This window comes from Castanea sativa, chromosome 6, assembly GCF_040712315.1.
Source record: "Castanea sativa cultivar Marrone di Chiusa Pesio chromosome 6, ASM4071231v1".
In the NCBI taxonomy this organism is placed as follows: Eukaryota; Viridiplantae; Streptophyta; class Magnoliopsida; order Fagales; family Fagaceae; genus Castanea; species Castanea sativa.
Window position 1 is genome coordinate 20,035,246 of NC_134018.1, and position 21,622 is coordinate 20,056,867.

The following is a 21,622-nucleotide window of genomic DNA, read 5'->3' on the forward strand; positions in this document are numbered from 1 at the left end:
ATTATCATAAATTGATGTTAATAATAGATATAAGTGGAAGCAAGATATTGTTCTGAGTAGTTATAAATTTAAGTATAAAGCATGTGTTGTATATTCAAAAGTTAGATCATTTTAAATATATATTATTGTCAGTTTCTTAAAAACATTCTCTCTCAGTGTGTGTATTAAATTACTTAGTATTCTTTAAAAAAAAAAAAAAAAAAAAAAAACAGCAATTCAAGGGTAAAAATAAAAAAGGCCGAGACGAGAGAATGACATCTTGAACCCTAACAACTAACAAGTTACAAATGCAATGCCTTGTGCTTTTAAAGTCAGGCCCACTCCTTGAAAGTGGGCAAGAGCTTCTACAAAACCGAAACATCAAACGATCTTTCATCCCAACGTTGTGGTTGTCATGTCAAGAGAAGCCACGACTCACTCAGGTACCCCATTTGCTAACAAATTCTCCAGAAATCTTCGGTCCATTTGCGTATTTCTCTGACAGATTTTATCCTTTCACCTGAACAAAATCTGTACAACGTCTCTTTCAAACTTTCTCAAAATCAAATGGGCATAAAATCAATTTCGAAACGCCAGAAACTCTACCCAAAAATAGACGCAATGATCGATAGGTTCAGTGATTTATCCAATTCTCTTCTCTGTCACATCCTTTCGTTCCTTACAACCAAAGAGGCTGTAGCAACAAGCATTCTGTCGAGGAGGTGGAAGACCCTTTGGACTCTCGTCCCAAAACTCGACCTCGACATTGTTAACATGAACCTGTCTTTGGATAAAATTGGTAAGTGTAACGAACCCATCAATATCAGCTATACAGATGTTGTGTCCAGAGTATTGGCTTTGCACATTGCACCCTTCATCCGGAGCTTTCGCCTCAGGTGCAATTCAGATTGTCCTCCTTTCCATTTCGACACATGGATTCGCACCGCCATAGCACGTAACGTTGAAGAACTCAAGCTGCTAATTTTTTATTCGTATGGGATACACATGGGCTTACCTTGCAGCATTTTCTATTGCCAAACACTAGTGGCTCTGGAATTAAGCGGTGGAATTGATCTTGATCCTCCTTCGTCCTTCCAGTTACCAAACCTGAAGATTCTGCGGCTGTTAGAAATTTATTATTGCAAAGACTCTTCCTGTTTTTCCAGGCTCCTCTCTGGCTGTCCAGTACTCGAAGATTTGTCATTTGAAAGAGATGGTTATGACTGTTTGTACCACTTTGAAATATCTGTTCCTACACTGAAATGTTTACATATCGCGTTTAGACCATACAGACTCGATCTTAATGATTACACGATTGAGATAAAGACCCCAGCTCTTGAATACTTCAAATTTGAAGGTGATCTGGGCCACATCGTTTTGCTCGAAAAACTAGACAACTTGTTTGAAGCAGATGTCCATATTTGCTCATTTGATGGGTCTGATTCTTTGGAAGAGCATCAAAAAAGATGCTACGGAGATAGGGTTTTCAAGCTTCTTCGAGCACTAACTACCGCAAAATTCCTTTTATTATTTCCTGGTGTCACGGAGGTAAGATGCCTTTCTGTTTTATCATTTATTTTGTTCTTTTTTGAGGATGAATATTGCTTGAACTATAACAATGTGCTCCTGTTTAATTGGTTTCTTCTCGTTCCAAAATAATGGGATAAAAAGTGAGATTATAGTTTTAACACCCACTAGGAGCAACTGTAACTTGATAAAAAAAAAAAAAAAAATCTAATAAAGTCTCTCTTTCATGCTAATTGATACAAATTTCTAGTACAACTTTTGTTTTTGTTGTTGTGATTATATTCTTGCCATGCAGTGCTTTGGCTTTGGTTCTATATATCCATCCAAGTTCCTAAATTTAGTCCATTTGGACTTCAAACTTAATCCTTCAAACTGGCATGTGCTACAAGCCTTGCTCCTAGTGGCTCCTAATTTAGAAGTTCTTGTTGTTGATAAGGTAATTTAAAATTAAATAATATTTTTAGTTAATATTAACTTAACTTAATTACACTTATGGTCTACTGTATCTTTGTCTCCAGTGTTATTATAAGAGTAAAGACAAGTTATGCTGGATGGAGCCACCGGATGATCCTGGTTATCTATCATCAAACCTTGCCAGTTTTAATTTTAGAGGATTTAAAGGATTAAAACTTGAAGTGGAATTTGTAAAATATATTCTGAAGGAGGCAAGGACCTTAAAAACAATGACAATCAATGTTTCTAGTGGAGAATTGAAGGAAAGTGTTGTCGAGAAACTATCAAAGCTCCCAAGGCTGTCTAGAACATGTCTAGTTACAGTTGAATGAGGTATGCTTCTGTAAGAGTATTGAATCCCTTTCTCTCTTTGAACTATTTTTCAACGGGTACATAGCAACTAATTTCTAGGGATGTCACAAATGTTTTAAGTTTATAGGCCTCTACTGGAGGTAAAGGTATATGTTTTTACTCTTTTCTGGTTGTTAATTACTCTTTCATGTTTTGCGATCCTATAAACTATTTGATGGAGAGAGGGATAGAATGGATCAACTATCCAATGTTCTCTAATGTCCTTTTGATAGAAATTGTTTCTTGCAACAACAAATGCGAAAAACATCCATTTGAGTCTTTGATTTTCACAAGATAATTTTTGTTTGTTTTTTTATTAGGCTGGAAGTAAGCTTTTGAAATCTCTTGATATGCCTGAATATAACATTATTTTTGCTCACCTCATTGTTGCTTGATTGGGATAGCTGAAATAGTAAAAAAAAAAAAATTGAATGCCTCTCTTGAAAGTGTGACCTCAAAAGTAAGCTATATGTTGGAAGAAAGGCTTAAAATGTTTTATATACTATTTAGAAAATTTCTTTTTATCAAATCATCTTCACCAGTATATAAAAGTAACTCAATGGTATGCTCACTTTGGCATTGCAGGTCAGTGATTTGGCAAGATGCTTCTTTTGACATGGCACCTCTATTACTGGCCTGAGTGACCAACTTTGGATGCTGTTGTAATGTACGAACAAACTGATTTAACCATAGGGGAGAAATATAGTAAGATCCCCTTCTTGGTGTAGATGAAATGATAAAGTAAGATCCCAAAAGCAGAGGTGTCTTTTGGATCTTTTGCCTTACTACTGTTTTTGTTGATCAAATAGTTGTACACCCTTTGTTTCTTGATTCCTGGTAGTCCATGTTTTATATTATCAATTCGTGTTTATAGATGGTATTTTTAGTCTCAAGATATGACCCAGTTTTAGGCTGTACAAACACTTGTATCTGCAATGCATTTAGCTTTTGATTGCAAAGTTTCTAATGTGAAATGTTTACATATTTAATTGCGTACTTGTTGCAAAAATAAAAGTGATTTGTATTCCAACCATTGAGCAAAGAAATTCTTTCGGGCAACAGATACCTTGTGGTTGCTAGAAAAACATGGATTTTCATCATACATGTTGAGTTCCGAAACAGTTTTAAACAAATTAATGAAAGTAATGTCTTATTTACTAGAAATAGAGTATATGACAATGATGTTTTGAAAATGTGTATTTTTAAAAATAGTGTTTTTAAAATGTGTGTTTGAAAAACATAATTTTAAAAATCACAATAAAACGTTTGGTAAAATTTGTGTATAGTATTAGTTTAAAATTGTGTTTCGGTGCAAATTACCAAAAAGGACTTAAAGACTTAATTTTGATATTGATGATATTCTATCATTTTTTAAGTAGCTCATGAAAATAATAATGATAAAAATAATAATAATAATAATTACAATATTCACTAATCCCCACTAACCTTTCTTTAAAAAAAAGGTAAATATTATTAAAAGCAAAAACTAAATTAAAATAACCCCCAATTACTTTCCCTTCCCAATGCTAATATCAACCTCAAATAAAGAAAGTGAAAAAGAGATAGCAGAGAGAAGAGAGAGAGAGAGAAACAGAGATTTCATTCACATGGGCATGCAAACTTCTTCTTGTGAACATGGACGGAGAGCAAGGGGACATGCAAGTTGTTCCTACAATATATAAATTACTTGATATAAATTTGAAAAAATAAAGTAATACAGTGGTAGAATAAGGTTAAAGTGATGTCATTCCATGTGAGTAGTAGAAAAAGTTATAGAAAATAATGTCCTCAACATTGACAATACTAATGCCGATTGAAACGGTTATGAAATTGACAATACTAATGTCGATTTCTTTTTTAGTAAAGCTATTGTCGATTTCTTTAAATGAAATTGGTATTGGCCAACACTGTTTTTTATTTCCCCATATTCTTTTGCATTTGGAGTAAAAGGCCAAAAACTTACCCAAAGCATATTATTTTACCAAAACCCTCATAAGTTGTCAGTTCAAATTCATAATGTCATAAATATTTTTATTTTAACAAATTTTGCAAAGCACACGTCATCATTTCTTGGTAAATTTATGGGGAAAATTATACTCTTCCATTGTAATTTTTGACTCAATTTACAATGTCTCACAAAGTTTTGCCCCAAATTTCCACCTTGCCATCTAAATTGAACGTTAACTTGGACAGAAAATAACTCGTGCAAATTACATTGCATTTGAGTAATTGAAGGGTATTTTAGGCCCTGTTTGGATTTTTTTTTCCTTACTCATCACTTCTTACTCATCACTCCTCACTCAATTTTCGTCATTCATGCATCACTTAAAATACCCCAACTCCCTATACGAAGTCTGTTTGGCACCATCACTCAACTTGTCATCACTCAAATTTTTCAACTGTTTGTAGGCCCCATACCTGTAACTTGGTGCAGCTTTTACTTTTTTTTTTTTATTCTTTTTTTTTTCCCTTCAATCCCCAATACCCAAACTCACCAAACCTAGTGAAAAAAAAAAAAAAAAAAAAACCGTAGAAACCCAAACTCACTGAACTGGTGAACCCAGTGAAAGACGGTCATAAGTTGCGGCTGACTCTGACCGTGAGACCCAGTATGTAGTTTTAATTACGGAAATGTCATTGAAAACTGAGTTATGAAAATTGAAAACACCTAAAATGTGTTTTCAATTTCCATAACTCATTACTCAAAAATTAGATAATTGAATGATGGAAACAAAAACTGGAAACAAAATCCAAACGGACTTCTCAGCCATGGGTCTCACCATTTTTGAGTTATGAATTATGGAAACAAAGTTATGAGTTATGGAAACAGCAAATCCAAACAGCCCCTTAATAGTTGAAATTTTCAACCATATAAAATTACTGTAATATATCTTAATTCTCTTTTTTTTTATCACCAGACCCTCTCTTCTTCCTCATGATCAACTTCCACCTTTTATCAACTTCTCATGACCACCAATGAGGGGTGTGTTTTTATGTGTTCTATTTCGCTAAGATTGACCATCTAATCTCACACTCTCTTCTCACTTTGATCGGAGAGGGTGGAATGGGATTTTGGGTGGGATGTTTGGGTATTCACATTTAATGGATCTTATTTCATGGGCAAGGTGTGATTCATGGTGGTAAGGCTGAGTTTTTTTTGGTGACAATAAGGAGGGTGGTGATCGTGTGGCGAATTCGATGATGATTTACTACATCAGGATCGGGGGGAGTTTAGCCATTTTAAATTATGGTGGACTCCAATTGGTTAAGTAGAATCATATCTCATGTGTAATGCATGTGGATAACTTCTTTGTTACTGTTATTATTAATCACATTGGACAAAGTTAAGCTACAAAATTAATTGTAATTTAAGCCTATAACCTTACTTAATAAAATAAATATTACTACATATTTTGAAAATTTAATCGTTGAATTGTATGTTTTTTATGCTCATAATACACATGTTAAATTTTGTGTCAATCAAATATTATTTACTATATGATCTATAAGTTTATATTTTATACATAATTTTAAATTACAAAAATTTACAATTTAAACAATTTATTGACACAGTTTTTTATCTTTAATTTTCTAAAATTTTTGCAAGAATGGAGGATATGAAAGAAGATGTAATCTAACGGTGGATTTGTCAAAATTTACATCCAATAAAAAGATATTGAGTACAATTATAGCTTAAGATTACAATCAATTTTGTAACTAAACTTTGTCCAATCACATTTTAGGCGATATGTTTTACTTTTATTTATTTATTTATTTTTGGCTAAAGACGATAATATATACTACTTTACAACAAAATTGCAAAACTTTCAAATTAATGGTTAATCTTGCACCCATAAAAAAAATGCTAATCATGCATTTTAAAAGTTTGGACAAATATTGTAAACGGAGTGGTTTAGAGCAACCACATCAGCTCGGTTAAAAGCTTCCGTCTATTTTACACAAAAAACCTACTTTTAAGATTTTACACATTCACTTTTACAAAACACCCACATCAGTTCATCTATCCTACCACCTCTATTAATTAAATAATCAATTTCCTCACTTTTTTATTATTTCACTCAACTACCAAACTATATATGCGCGCCTCTCTCTCTCTCCTTCTCTTCATTTCTGATTCATTTCTCTCTCTCTCCTTCTCTTCATTTATCTTTCATTTCTCTTTTGCTCTCTCTCTCTCTCTCTCTCTCTCTCTCTCTCTCTACCCATTTCAGATCAACTCTCCCTCTCGATCAACTCTCCGATCCGCCCTGATCCACTCGCTCCAAGCTCCGATCCACTCTGATATGCTTTGATCCACTCGCTCCGAGCTCTGATCCACTCGCTCCGAGCTCCGATCCGCTCCGACCCATGAGCTCCGAGCTCCAATCTAGTCAAGCACCGATCAAGCTTCGATCAAGCGCCTATCTGTGTTTGTGTATCTATGTTTTTTTTTTTTGTTGAGCAAGTGTGTCTGTGTTGATTTTCTGTGTAGATGTGTTTGTGTGTGGGTGTGTTTGTGTGCATCTGAGGAAAAAGAAGAGAATGAGGAGTTGAGTTTTAGCTGGGTTTGTTGAACACGGAAAGGAGAGAGAAAAAAAGAAGCGAACGGAAATGATAAAATAATGGGATAAACGAGCTACAGTAACCGTGTTAATATACACGGTTACTGTAGCTCGAGAATGGATTTACAAAATTTTAGACATTTTTAAACCCACTGATGTAGGTGCTTTTTTGCTTAAAATGTGTAAAATTGGTAGTTATGTTTATTTTAGAAACTTTTACATCCACTGATGTGGATGCTATTATATTGAATAATTTATATACCTTTATTTCAAATTCTAAAATCCAAATACAACACCTTCGTGATGACTTCCATGACTAATCCCTATTTTAATGGGTCAAAACAACGTATTCTTCTTGCCACAAAACCACATGCCATCCTGATATCGACTGGAGTGCAGTGTTCCCTATTACTATTTGGGCCATATGGATGACTCGCAATAAAATCGTCATGGAGAACCTCCCTTTTGAACCTCATGAAGAACTCGAGAAGATCAAAGCCTTTTACATCGGTCACTTCTACTCCTTGTCACAAGTCTCAACTGAAATGCACTCTCATTGGATGGGAAGCCCATCCCGATAGTTTCTTCAAGCTTAACATAGATGGGTTAGCCCAGGGAAACTCGAGAAGAACCAATGCAAGTGGTCTCATTAGAGACCATAAAGGAACATGGATCAATGATTTTTCTAGAAGCATTGGCTACGCTCAATCTATGGTTGCTCAACTTTGGGGTATTTGTGATGGAATAGATGCACCATCTGTTGTTGGCATTATCATATCAGATTTCTCTACCCTTCCTCCAGTTGTATTTTGTACTAGCTTTTAGTTGATGCTTCGAGTACTATGAGTATTTTTGTATTCCATCTCAGATGGTCCAATACCAAAACTTGCTTTTAGGTTGATTGCGATTTCAAAAATCCCAATTTGGGAATCTTACCAAACGCAAAAACAAATGGAAAAAAAAAATCCCGATTTGAAATCTCAAACTTCATTTTGGCCCAAAAATGCTGAACCAAATGGGCACTAAAGCAACTTAAGAAATACAAAGTCTAGGATGCATAATAAAATTTTCATTTTTAACCAAGAAAAAAGAAAAATGCAACTACAAATATGGCATTGGGTTAAAAGGGAAAATTATTTTTGGGGTAATTTTTTTTTGCTAAATAAAAACTTTATTGGGAAATTTGGTGTTGGTGGTATTAGAAATTGAAAGGGAATAAAAATGAACATGACGGATCTACATGGTTGATTTGACGACATAAAGGTGACGGGTTCATATTTGACATAGCCAAGGAGCGCGGATCCATAGTGGACGGACGAATATGATGCAGTAGTCATCCTTCCAAGCTTGGTTCCAAGGAACCCTAAATGAGATTTACACTATACGATTAGGGCTAATGTGGCTTTGCTTGATCTCCACGTGAACATGTATAAAAGGAATTCTTGCGTCACACGTTTAGCCTTGATCAAAGGACTTCTATAAAGAAAAGAACTCTAGAAGGTATGCGAAAGGAAAAGAGTTCCAATTCTAGAAGGAAAGGACTTCATGGTCAAGGCATGAATGTTAACCCTACACTACTATAAGTACTTCAAAACCCTCAAAAACCAAGGTACGCATTATTGACTTAACTCTGGCACTCTAGAGTTGTGAAAAAATTCTAACTTGACCTTTGGAGGGTTTTTGGCTGGCACCACACCGATGCTCTCTGTTAGGTCTTCTCTTTTCGTTTGTAGGTATTGTTTCAATTTAAGAGTGCGTGTAGTTTATTGGTGATTTTTCGGCATCATCAGTTGGCGCTGTCTGTGGGAAAAGCGAGTGATCAGCCTTTGCTTTATCCCTAAGACAAAAAGTTGCATGGTACTCACACAATCGATGGCAACAACCAACAATCAGGGCGACGAACTGCACGCCACGGCCTTGGAAAAGCAAGTCCAAACACTCGCGGCAGCAGTCGAACGCCTAACCAAGGAGAATCATGATTTGGAGGAATAGTTGTCACAGAGGAATGTGTATCTCGACACATAGGAGGAGGACCAGGAAGGAACAAGCACTGAGAGGAGAAATCAGGAAGGACTCGAAGGTAGTCACGCTCCAAGCAGACCAGGGAGGTAGGGCACCAACCGACCATCTTTCTCGGACACTCTCCCTCCTCACATAGCTGCTAAGATGCAGATGATGAGGGAATAGATGGATGTGATGATGAATGCCCTCAAGGGTCGAGTATCCAGCGACCTCGATGACTTGGTTCAGCAAACCGATTTGCCTTTCACAGCACTTGTTAGTTCATGCCCCCTTCCCCCAAAGTTTCGCATGCCTCGGGTGGAGAGTTATGACGAGTCCAAGGACCCCTTAGATCACCTAGAATCTTTCAAGACCATGATGCACCTTCAAGGTGTGCCGGATGAGATCATGTGCAGGGCCTTCCCCACTACGTTGAAGGAACTTGCGAGGATATGGTACAGCAGACTGACGCCGAATTCGATTAGTACTTTCAAGGAGTTAGACGCTCAATTCGTTTCACACTTTATTGGAGGCCACCGATACTAGAAGTCCATTGCCTGTTTGATGAGTATTAAGCAAAGGGAAGACGAGACGCTAAGGTCATACATATCCAGCTTCAACAAAGAGGCTTTCTCAATAGACGAAGCTGATGACAAGATACTGGTAGCAGCTTTCACAAACGGGCTACGGAAGGGTAAGTTCTTATTTCCTTATATAAGAATGACCCAAAGACAATGTCAGATGTGCTTTATAGGGAAACGAAGTACATGACCGCAAAAGATGCATTGCTAGCCCGAGAGGAAAAGCTTAGAAAAAGGGAAAGGCAGGAAGACACACGATCGAATAAGGGACGGAATATGGCTAGAACTAGAGAGCGACGGGAAGATCAACGACCCAAACCACCTGCAGGAAGATTCACGAACTTCACCCCTCTTACAGCCCCAATCGACCAAGTATTAATGCAGATCAAAGATGAAAGAACCCTGACGTTTCCTAGCAAGCTGAAGGGAGATCCGAACAAGAGGCTAATGGACAGATACTGCCATTTTCATGGCGATCATGGCCACGACATGGCGGATTGTTATGACTTAAAACAACAAATTAAAGCCCTCATTAGGCAAGGAAGGTTGCAAAGGTTTGTAAGGAAGGGAAGAACGGATCAACTCTAGGAATAAAACCCCCGACGGGAAAACGAGCATCCTAGACCACCTATAGGAGACATACAGATGATTGTAGGGGGCACTACTTCTGCAGGGTCGTCTAAAAAGGCCCGAAAAACATATTTGTGGATGGTTCAAAGCGTTCAGCTGACGGGTTCCTCACCAAAAATGGCGCGACTTGATAACCTCAGCATCGAGTTTTCGGAAGAAGATACGCGACGCCTTCACCACCCACATGACGACGTGCTTGTCGTTAGCATACGGGCAGGGGACTACAACATGCATCGAGTTTTGGTCGATAACGGAAGCTCAGTGGATATCCTTTACTACCCCGCATTCCAGCAAATGGGGATTGGTAGAGAACAATTTATCCCAACAAGTGCACCATTCATTGGCTTCAGAGGAATAAGGGTCTACCCTTTGGGCGTCGTCACGTTGTCTGTGACGGTCGAAGACTACCCCGAGCAAATAACCAAGGATGTAGTTTTTCTTGTGGTCAACTACTCTTCTGCCTATAACGCCATCCTCGGATGGCCCGCTCTCAATGCATGGAAGGCTGTAACCTCGACCTACCATTTAATGGTCAAATGCCCTACCGAATATGGAGTTGGAAAGTTGCGTGGAAATCAGGTGGTTGCACGAGAATGCTACGTTGCCATGATGGAAATGGACGACCAGTTGTAAGCAATGAACATCGAGGAGCAGCGAACGGTAGCAGAACTGGTGAAAGAGTTAGAAGAGGTACATCTTGGCGATTCTAGGCCCGAACGGACCACAAGAATTGGCACCTTGGCTAGCCAAACAGTCCGACAAGCGCTTACAGTATTCCTCAAGGAAAACCAAGATGTTTTTGCATGGAGTCACGAGGATATGCCAGGGATTGACCCGTCGATCATGGTCCACAAGTTGAACGTATCACCTTCATTCTCCCCTATCCGACAGAAGAAGCAAGTATTCGCCTCGGAACAAGATCGAGCCATAGCTGAGGAAGTATGGAAGTTACAAGAAGCAGACTTCATACGCGAAGTGTACTACCCGGATTGGTTGGCAAACGTAGTAATGGTCAAGAAGGCCAACGAGAAGTGGAGAATGTGTGTCGACTTCACGGATCTGAATAGGGCTTGCCCTAAGGATAGTTACCCACTTCCGCGTATTGACACCTTGGTAGTTCCACCGCAAGACATGAACTCTTGAGCTTCATGGATGCTTTCTTTAGCTACAACCAAATTAAATTGGATGAGGTTGATCAAGAAAAAACCTCGTTCGTAATAAGTCAAGGGCTTTTCTGCAACAAAGTAATGCCTTTCAGGCTTAAAAACGCCGGAGCCATGTATCAGAGACTGATGAACAAGATGTTCACGCACCAAATTGGCAGAAACGTGCAGGTTTACATAGATGATATGTTGGTGAAAAGCATTTGGGAGTCCGATCACATGAGCAACCTCCATGAGACTTTTAATACTTTACGATCATACAAAATGAAGCTGAATCCGAGCAAGTGTGCGTTTGGGTTAACTACAGAAAAATTCTTGGGATTTATGGTATCCTAGAGGGGCATTGAAGTCAACCCAGAGAAGGTAAAGGCGATCATGGAACTATCTCCTCCAAGGACGGTAAAGGAAGTACAAAGTTTGAACGGCAAGATAGCAGCCTTGAGCAGATTCGTATCAAGGGCGACGGACAAATGCCTCCCTTTTTTTCGCACACTAAAAAGATCATTTGAATGGACAGATGAGTGCCAAAAGGCATTTGAAGATTTAAAGGTGTATCTCTCCGCTTCGTCGTTGCTCAGCTCGTCTATGCCGGGGGAAGAATTGTTGCTATACCTTGCTGTCTCCTCAGCAGCGGTCAGTGTAGCTCTTATTAGAGAAGAAGATAAGGTACAAAGGCCCGTGTATTTTATAAGCCGGGCACTGAGAGGAGCAAAAGAAAGGTACCCTCAGATGGAAAAACTCGCATTCGCACTAGTGACCGCCGCTTGGAAACTCAAACCATACTTTCAAGCGCATACCATAAATGTCTTGACAGATAAACCCTTACGAAGAGCAATTTGTAGTCCCGAAGCTGCCGGACGGCTGGCGCTATGGGCGATCGAGCTGAATGAGTTCGATATTCGATACCAACCATGGGCAGCCATGAAAGGACAGAAATTGGCAGACTTCATCGCTGAATTCACTATCATAAAAGACCAGGGGGCAGAGGAGATGCCCATGTGGAGAGTCCATACAGATGGATCTTTCAATAAACATGCTGGAGGTGCTGGAGTTGTACTCCACACCCCGGAGGGAGATAAGATCGAATGCATGATCCGTCTGGACTTCTCTACCACCAACAATGAGGCGGAATACGAGGCCCTAATAGCAGGACTAGACCTTGCAATAGTTGCAGGAGCTAAGAGTATGGTCGTATTCTCCGATTCTTAAGTCGTGACCAGCCAGGTTAACGGGAGCTATGAGTGCAAGAATGAAAGGATAAAAAGGTATCTTGAGGAAGTGAAGGGTCGAACAAATAACCTCCAAATCAAGATGGTTCAAATCCCAAGGGAAGAGAACCAAGATGTCGACCGACTCACAAAAGCAACTTCAGCCGAACCTATGATCATCCCCAACCAGGTATTATCCTTCGTCCAGCTCTCATCATTATTAGATGGCACTAGCATGCAGGAGGTAAGCAATGATCATTGTTGGACGGCTCCAATAGCGGCGTATCTCAAGGATGGCAAGCTGCCAGACAACAAAGAGGACGCAGGGAAGTTGAAGGTTAAAGCTGCCCGGTTCGTTTTGATTAAAGACGTCTTATATAAAAGAGGATTCTCCCGACCATACCTAAGATGCCTCGGCCATGAAGAAGCAGACTACGTGATGAGGGAGATCCATGAAGGAGTTTGCAGAAACCATTCTGGATCAAGGTCTTTGGTGCATAAGCTACTCCGTGTAGGATACTACTGGCCAATAATGCAGAAAGATGCCTATACACACGTCAGAGCTTGCGACAAGTGCCAACGATTTGGCAATTTCATAAGGCAACCAACGAAAGAACTTACCCTTATGACGGCCCCATGGCCATTTTCACAATGGAGATTAGACATCATGGGTCCGTTCCCAACAGCAGTGAGGCAGCTAAAGTTCTTAGTGGTTGGCATTGACTACTTCACCAAATGGGTGGAAGCAAAGGCTCTAGCCACTATCATGGAGAAGAATATCCGTAGTTTTGTATGGAGAAGTATTATTTGTAGGTATGGAATTTCGAGAGTGCTAGTTTCGGACAATGGAAAACAATTCGACAATGACACATTCAGAGACTTTTGTTCCCAGCTTGGGATCAAGAATCACTACTCGTCACCTGCCCACCCGTAGGCCAATGGACAGGTTGAAGTCACGAACCGGTCCTTGCTTAAGATTATCAAGACCCGGCTTGAGGGGGCAAAGGGCATATGGCCGAACGAATTACCAAGTGTTTTATAGGCGTACAGGACAACGGCAAGAACACCAATAGGAGAAACGCTGTTTCGATTGGCTTATGGTAGTGAGGCCGTTATACCAGCAGAAGTAGGTCTAACAAGCTACCGGGTTGAGAACTACGATAAAAGCAAAAATAACGAACAAATGCGTTTACAGCTCGATCTTGTGGATGAAGTCAGGGCCGCAGCAAAGCAGAGACTAGTGCGATACCAGGACCTGATGGCAAAGCATTACAACTCCAAGGTCAGGCATAAGGACATCCAGGTGGGAGATCTGGTCTTAAGAAGAGTACTCAGCGCTACAAAAGATGCCTTTCAAGGGAAGCTAGGACTTAACTGTGAAGGACCATACATGATCATTTCATGGCATAGGAAGGGAACGTACTACTTAGAGACACTAGACGGAAAAAAACTGAGTCATCCATGGAACACGGAGCACCTGAAGAAGTACTACCAGTAGACGAAGGACAAAGACAACAACAACATTTACCTCCTCATTTCCAGTTTATTTTTAGATAGTTATAGTTTTTATTTCCTACAAGTACTTTTAGAGCCAAAAGGTGTTTTTCTTATTTTCTATGAACAATAATAGTCTACCAATCCATTATAATAAGAGGAGTTTATTCAGAGCATATGGAATATATTTTGCTCAAAATTTGCCAAGTCCTCCCAATGGACGGATCATCCAAGATGAATGAAAATTTACCAAGTCCTCCCAATGGACGGATCATCCAACAAGGATGAAAATTTACCAAGTCCTCCCAATGGATGGATCATCCAAGAAGGATGAAAACTTATCAAGTCCACACAGTGGACGGATCATCCAACAAGGATGAAAATTTACCAAGTCTACACAGTGGACGGATCATCTAAGAAGGATGAAAACTATCAAGTCCACACAGTGGACAGATCATTAAACAAGGATGAAAACTTATCAAGTTCACACAGCGGACGAATCATCAAAGAAGGATGGAAATTTACCAAGTCCACACAGCGGACGGATCATCCAAGAAGGATGAAAACTTATCAAGTCCACACAGTGGACGGATCATCCAACAAGGATAAAAATTTACCAAGTCCACACAGTGGACGGATCATCCAAGAAGGATGAAAACTTATCAAGTCCACACAGTGGATGAATCATCCAACAAGGATGAAAATTTACCAAGTCCACACAGTAGACGGATCATCCAAGAAGGATGAAAACGTATTAAGTCCTCCCAATGGATGGATCATCCAACAAGGATGAAAACTTATCAAGTCCACACAGTGGACGGATCATCCAACAAGGATGAAAATTTACCAAGTCCACACAGTGGATGGATCACCCAACAAGGATAAAAATTTATCAAGTCCATATAGTGGACGGATCATCCAAGAAGGATGAAAATTTATCAAGTCCCCATAATGGACGGATCATCTAACAGACGGACCGTCTCAGGACCACGTTCATTAAAATGATATAGTAAACGGGTTACTAGAAACAAGATAAAAATTTCTGGTTGAAGTATAAGAATCAACAAAGACGGCCAAAAGAAGACGAATTCATTGAAAATTAGTCAAAGCACTAACGAAATATAACAAGCAAATGACAACGGTTGAAATTAGCTGTTCTCCCATACATTTTTGATATCTAAGATAAAAAATAAATACATGTTACTCCTGAACCAAAACGGTGTCCTCGTTAGCATCAGAGCCTTTGGGTAAAGGTTGACAGGCGTCATCCTCGATGAGTCCTTTTTCACCAACGTTTAGGGCCTCGTCATCACCAGGACCTTCGCCAAAAAGCTCTTCCGTCCCTTCAGAGTCGACGGGGTGGGCAGGAGTCTGACCTCGTTGTCTATATTGATATGAATGAGGTTCAAATCAGGAAACGAGGCCTTCACCTAACGAAGACAATCGTCGAATCCATCACCAAAGGAGGAACCTAGTTCGGCCAAGAGGGCATCGGAATCTCTGTATTCCTTTACAGCATCAATCTTGGCTTGACGGATGTTGTCTTCATTAGCTTTCACCGTCTCCCTTAGTAACTCCACCTCTTTTTCTAAATTTTCACGAGCTTGCTCGGACAACTTTAGTTTCTGTTCATGATGAAGCTTTTAGAGCTTCAACTCGTCAAGCTCCTCCGCCGTTGCCTTAGACTTTGCGTGGACACACTCCAATGTCTTCTCATGAGCGAGGCACCGGTCCATTAATCCCTTAGCCGTCACAACCGTCTGTACTAACAATATATAAGCGAAAGAGTAAAAACATGACGAAACAAGTAAACGACGGGTACTGACCTGAGTAAGACTAAATAAACAGGTCTCCCCCATGGCCTCCGCCGCATGATTACCTAGGTCTTCATAATCCTCGTCTTTGACGATGGAAGTTAACTGATCGAGAGCATACTGCGAATCCTCGTGAAGCAAGACGGGGGGTTTCTCTTTGACGGGGTCAGGATTCACCATCAGTTGGGGTTCGGAGGACAACATGGATGTAGGAGCAGAGAGAGAAAGAGAGGGTTTTGGTTTGAATGGGTTTTGCAATTTGCGAAGAGCAAATGTGTCCTGCACTGCGGTTTTGTCAAGTTTTTTCAAAAGCTGAATCAAGTTTTTTCAAGAATCCGTCTTAAACTCAACAAAAAACTTGAGCATGAGTACTCCAATGGATTCCATGAGTTCCGCCATCATCAACTCCTTAAACTCAACAAAAAACTTGAGCATGAGTACTCCAATGGATTCCATGAGTTCTAGATGAGAGCTAGAGAGAGAAAGAGAGAGAGCAAGAGAGAGAGAGAGAAGTGTTTGGAGGTCGTGAAAATGAAAACCCAAACATTGAAACGTCTGAAGGTTTTTTTTTTTTTTTTTTTTCTGGAAGGGCTGGGTTGAATTTGGGTATATTGTTTTTGGGTTAAATGGGGCTCAATGGGGTTTTAGTTAAAACCCAATAATCACTGGGTCTAATTGGGTTGATGCCCATTTAACCCAACTAATATTTGGGTGGGTTTGGGTTCAATTAAAATGGGTGGGTTTGGGTGGGCAAATGGGTTTGGGCTTACTTTGCCACCCCTAAGCTCAACTGCCCTTTTTTATATGGGGAGTAGATTTACCCCATTCCCATTGGACAAGACTCTTTACCGTATTTCACAATGAAATCTTAATTCTTTATTTTTGCTCTAAATGATCACATTACTTATGTTATTTTATTATGCAAAGCTAATTCTCAGCAATTCTTTCTTTAAGAGAGGTTTAACAAAGAAGTGAACTATATCACAAACACTGGAGAATGACTAATGGAAAAACTAAAATTGATTCAGAAAATTATGCTAAAAAATAAGCTGTGAATTAATTCATTGAAAACAATCATTGTGTTTAACACAACTACTGATTTTATTTGAAGTACTGTGTCTCCCTTTATTTATATATTTTGAGTTGCTGACTTCCATTTTTAGAGTCTTTCATTTTTAGAGTCTTTTGGCTCAATATTGCAGAAAACTAAGTTTATTAGTGTTATAGGCACTATTCAAAGTTATTTGGCAAATTGAGGAAAAAGACTGAATTTCGGCAACAGCGCTGCTGAATTTGCAACAAAATATATGTGAGAGAAAATCCCAGTGATGTGATGGGAGGATTTGAATTTCAGTAATCTCATTACCAAAATTCTTGCTGCGCAACATCTGCCCAGAAGTGTGCCCAAAGTGCTATGCAAGGAGGAGTGCTCAAAGGAAACCAATTGTGGCAACCAAGTTGCCGAAATTGCAGGGGAGTGAGGAGAGAGAAAATATGAATTGTGGCAACCAAGTTGCCGAAAATGGGAGGAGAAAAGAAAAAAAAAAAAAGAAGAGAATTGTGGCAACCAAGTTGCCGAAAATGGGAGGAAAAAAGAAAAAAAAAAAAAGAAAAAAAGAGAGAATTGTGGCAACCAAGTTGCTGAAAATGGAGGGAAAAAAGAGGGTGAATTTTGAAAATTAATAGTAATTTAGGCATTGAAGTTGCCGAAAATTGAAGGAAAAAAAATTGTAGCAATTGATTTGTGGCAATGTTGTTGCCGAAATGGAGGGAAAAAAAATTCCAATTGGGAAAAAAAATTATGGCAATGGCGTTGCCAAAAATTGGAGGAGAGAGAGAGAGAGAGAGAGAGAGCGAGAGATAGAGAGAAGTGTCTAGATAAAAAAAATATTTGGACGAGTCACTCACATCAACTCATCTTTTCCTTTCTTCTTCTCCAAAGTACCCGGAATATATTCTTTGTTCATTTCTTCTTTTTTTTTTTGAACAAATTCTTTGCTCATTTCCAATAAAACCTAAGCTACTGATATCACACATAGGAGTCTTTTGACCAAAGCATTTTGATTTATGTGCATGTCATGTTCTTTCATTTGTCCTATTAAACAAATAATATAGATTTACGTACATTGATTCTTGTTCTAAGAAAAGTACATAGATTCTTATTTAGATTCTTGTCCATGCATAAGAGAAATTTATGGAAGAAAAAATGATTGATATGCACGGTATAAACAAAAACAAAAAAACTGAGAATTTTGCAAAGATTCTTTGTGGGATTTGTAGAGATTTATAAATGATTGATGCGTACTGTAAATAAAAAAAAAAAAACAAACAAACAAACAAACAAAGACACTGGGATTTTTGCAGAGATTCTATCCCATCTTGGTCTGTGTTGTATTTGGTCAATTCACGTATCTATTAATACAGTTCAAAATCTAAGAATTTAACTTATACGAAACTTGTATCCTATTTAAATAGCACTAATGTTATCTTAGTTTCCACGGTTCTTATTTTCTACTCTTATTCCCCTCATAATTCTATCAACCATTTTCAATTCATGTGTGCCATACATTCTACAAGCAACTATAAAGAACAACACTTACAAATACCTATCCGTTCTTTATCTCTTACAAGGTGAGTTACGTCTCTTAAGTAGTTACTTTTCTTTTTATAATATTCATGTTGATATGTTTTAAGGGCATAGCTAAGCATGAAAATCTTGTTCTTGTTAAATTATTTGTTCATAAAAATATTGTTTTTGTATTATGTGTTTTACAACATGAATTGATTTGTATAATATGTTTTAAATGATTTGTCCATGAATTCTTGCCTAAAATTTCATGTAGCAAAAATATATTTCAAAATTGACATAAATTTTCCTTAAAGAAATTCTTACTTTTTTAGCTTATAATATACATGTATGCTATAAGAAAACCAAAAAAAAAAAAAAAAAAAGTTAGTATATGCTCCTAAATAAAAAATCTAAGTTTTAGGTATAATAATAATGATAATGAAAATTGTACAATTTTAGAAATATTTATCTATTATCGTATGAATGCATGAGAAATATAATCTGTCTTGTTTTAGAAGAAGCAAAATGAAGAGCTATATAAAATATTTTACGCAACCATAACAGATCATTCTAAATAATTATAACTACTATGATGGACAATAATAAATTATCAGTGAACCAATCCTCTTTGATTAATAGAATTCTCTCAACTCTAGCTATTTATACATTGAATATTTTTAATAGATTACCTTCTTGTATTGCATTTTAATGGTTGTGTAGTGTTAATATATTAATACTACTTTTATGTTTTAGTGTGAATAGCAAAAAGTTATTCATTTTTCTTATCCATTCCGGCAGAATAATTAAACATGGTGAAAATGGGGTTTATTACAAAGGGCTACCTCCTTCTATGCTTCCATTAAGCCGGTGTGTGACATTTGAAGATCTATGTGATAGAGTAGCATCCACGTTTCATATAAACAAAGAAGATTCAAAACTTACTATTTGGTATAAATTTCCTTTTCAATGTCATCCACTTCTTGTGAATTACTAGCAAGTTTTGGTAGGAGATGATAATGGTGTCAATGCAATATTCAATATGTTAGGCTGCCAATATGGTTTTGTAGGTGCAGAGTTGTACGTGGGTGTGGAGCCCCCATATGGGGTGATACGCTCGCCTAAATGTGCGGAGGGGGGGGGGGGGTGCAAACGGTTGGGGTCACACTCGTAAGGTGGAAACTTGAAAATTTTAAAAAAATACACAATGTTGTATTGCTAATGTTGAAATTATTTTCATGTAAATTGAATAAGTGTAGATATTAGGACATTAATAAATTTTGATCTCGCAACGTACATTACCTTCCATTGCATCATTAGAGATGTGATATTGTTGTTAGGTTAGCAGAAAAGGATCGAATGGCCTAGGCTCCATTTCAAATATATCCTACATTTATGCTACAATGAGTTAAACCTTGCAATATCCATTACCTCTATATTAGTAGGAAATTGTCTATAAATCAAAAAAAAATTAATCATTTTTTTTTTTGACTAAGATAACCTCTATGACATTAATGAATTGACAATAAAGTACTATTAAGATGTTGGTTAACCCTAAATTAAATAGAATATAAGAAATTAATCATACTCATACTCATAATTGGAATGGAATCAACCCTAATTATCGTATTCTTAAATTCATACACACATAATATAAAGTATAGTGTAAGTGAAGACACGCTTTCACAATATCTTTAATATATAAACGCTGAGATTAAAAAATTACAATATCTCATGGTATATTTTTTACAAACCATCTATATAAAAAATTACAAACTAAGAAAATAATTTCCAATTAAATTAGGGGGCTGAGAAACTTACTACAATCGCGATACGAAAGTGAAGGAATGTAGGAATTATAGAGTGATACTTGCAAGAAAAGAAAGAAAGAACAAAAAATAAAAAAAACACAATCAAATAATCATAAATATCTTCTAAAAAAAATATAATCCTAAATAAAAACAAAAGAATAATAATAAAATTAATATATATTGACTACTACAGTTTTTTATGCTAATTATTGAATATAACTTACAGTGCTTGTAGTTCATAATAAAATTGAAAGAAACTCACAATAATACAATTTATTACAATTTTTGTGGTCATATAATAATAATAACAATAAATAATATTAAATAATTTCAAAATTAACAAATCACATACACAAATTTAATTAGAAAGTCGAGATGCTTACCACAATTTTGATAAAGAGTGAGAATTATAAAGTAACACTTGCAAAAAAAAAAAAAAAAAACACAATCAGATAATAATAAATAAACACAAAATAACAACAATACTAAAAAGTTTATATGAATTAGTTTATAATCATAAATATCAACTTAAAAATAATCAAATTCATGTAAGGTGACTATTACAATTTATTATGGTAAATTTCAAATATAATTAAAATTCTTGTAATCCTAACCATAAAAAATTCATTAATCTAAAATTTGAATAATAACAACAACAACAATAATCATAATCATAGTCATACAAACAATATTAACAACAACAATACATTTTTCTCAAAAAAAAAAAAAAACAACAACAATACATAATATTTTACAATGTATTAGCTTCTAATATTTACAAAGCATATATTTATACAATAATAATCTAAAACTCATATTAATCTAAAACTTACGGTCCTTAGTTGTGCACACTGAAGCAAAGAGAAGAGTAATATAGCACTGCGGAGGTAAGTGAAGCAATATGAAAAATGTAGGAGATGCAATGCTTTAGTGATGGTGCCTGTCTTTTATAACGAAAGAGAGAAATGAAAAAAAAAAAAGAAAAAAAGAATAAAAATCCATGATAGAGATTCATATTAGTAGACTAGGTTTTATTGGGAATGATCAAGGAATATATTCCAAAGTACTTGGAGAATAAGAGTTAGAGGAAGAAGTGAGGTGATTGACTTCCTCCAATTTTTTTTATTATCCATACATCTCTCTCTCTCTCTCTCTCTCTCTCTCTCTCTCTCTCCTCCCATTTTCAGCAACTTGGTTGTCACAATTGGTTTTCTCTTCTTCTTTTTTCCCTCCATTTTCGGCAACTTGGTTGCCACAATTCTTTTTTTTTTTTTTTTTTTCTTCTTTCCTCCCATTTTCAGCAACTTGGTTGCCACAATTGGTTTCTCTCTCTTTTTTTTTCCCTCTATTTTCGGCAACTTGGTTGCTACAATTCATATTTTCTCTCTCCTCACTCCCTTGCAATTTTGGCAACTTGGTTGCCACAATTGGTTTCCTTTGAGCACTCCACCTTGCATAGCACTTCGGGCACACTTCTAGGTA

General features: G+C 37.2%; 3 protein-coding genes across 3 annotated transcripts; all 3 read left to right on the forward strand.

Annotated features, from left to right (window-relative positions):
* The first annotated feature begins 546 nt into the window (after positions 1-546).
* LOC142639602 (F-box protein At4g09920-like) lies at positions 547-2,291 on the forward strand. The gene is made up of 3 exons (XM_075813758.1): positions 547-1,527; positions 1,802-1,943; positions 2,029-2,291. Exons 1-3 carry the CDS (start codon positions 547-549, stop codon positions 2,289-2,291), a joined length of 1,386 nt encoding a protein of 461 aa, XP_075669873.1.
* A 7,316-nt stretch (positions 2,292-9,607) lies between these two features.
* On the forward strand, positions 9,608-10,717 carry LOC142639603 (uncharacterized). Its single transcript, XM_075813759.1, has 2 exons — positions 9,608-9,953; positions 10,128-10,717. The coding sequence occupies exons 1-2, from the start codon at positions 9,608-9,610 to the stop codon at positions 10,715-10,717; spliced, it is 936 nt and encodes a 311-aa protein (XP_075669874.1).
* A 905-nt stretch (positions 10,718-11,622) lies between these two features.
* On the forward strand, positions 11,623-13,953 carry LOC142639604 (uncharacterized). Its single transcript, XM_075813760.1, has 3 exons — positions 11,623-12,300; positions 12,472-12,806; positions 13,506-13,953. The coding sequence occupies exons 1-3, from the start codon at positions 11,623-11,625 to the stop codon at positions 13,951-13,953; spliced, it is 1,461 nt and encodes a 486-aa protein (XP_075669875.1).
* Positions 13,954-21,622: the final 7,669 nt, after the last annotated feature.

What these genes read in the sequence shown, in the direction of transcription:
- LOC142639602 (XM_075813758.1), top strand. Translation starts at nt 547, where the DNA reads ATGGGCATAAAATCAATTTCGAAACGCCAGAAACTCTACCCAAAAATA. An exon ending in TATTTCCTGGTGTCACGGAG is followed by an intron (nt 1,528 to 1,801) that starts GTAAGATGCCTT and finishes CTTGCCATGCAG; the next exon opens with TGCTTTGGCTTTGGTTCTAT. An exon ending in AGTTCTTGTTGTTGATAAGG is followed by an intron (nt 1,944 to 2,028) that starts TAATTTAAAATT and finishes GTCTCCAGTGTT; the next exon opens with ATTATAAGAGTAAAGACAAG.
- LOC142639603 (XM_075813759.1), top strand. Translation starts at nt 9,608, where the DNA reads ATGTCAGATGTGCTTTATAGGGAAACGAAGTACATGACCGCAAAAGAT. An exon ending in TGGCCACGACATGGCGGATT is followed by an intron (nt 9,954 to 10,127) that starts GTTATGACTTAA and finishes CTACTTCTGCAG; the next exon opens with GGTCGTCTAAAAAGGCCCGA.
- LOC142639604 (XM_075813760.1), top strand. Translation starts at nt 11,623, where the DNA reads ATGGAACTATCTCCTCCAAGGACGGTAAAGGAAGTACAAAGTTTGAAC. An exon ending in ATGCTGGAGGTGCTGGAGTT is followed by an intron (nt 12,301 to 12,471) that starts GTACTCCACACC and finishes GTGACCAGCCAG; the next exon opens with GTTAACGGGAGCTATGAGTG. An exon ending in TTGAAGGTTAAAGCTGCCCG is followed by an intron (nt 12,807 to 13,505) that starts GTTCGTTTTGAT and finishes ATAGGCGTACAG; the next exon opens with GACAACGGCAAGAACACCAA.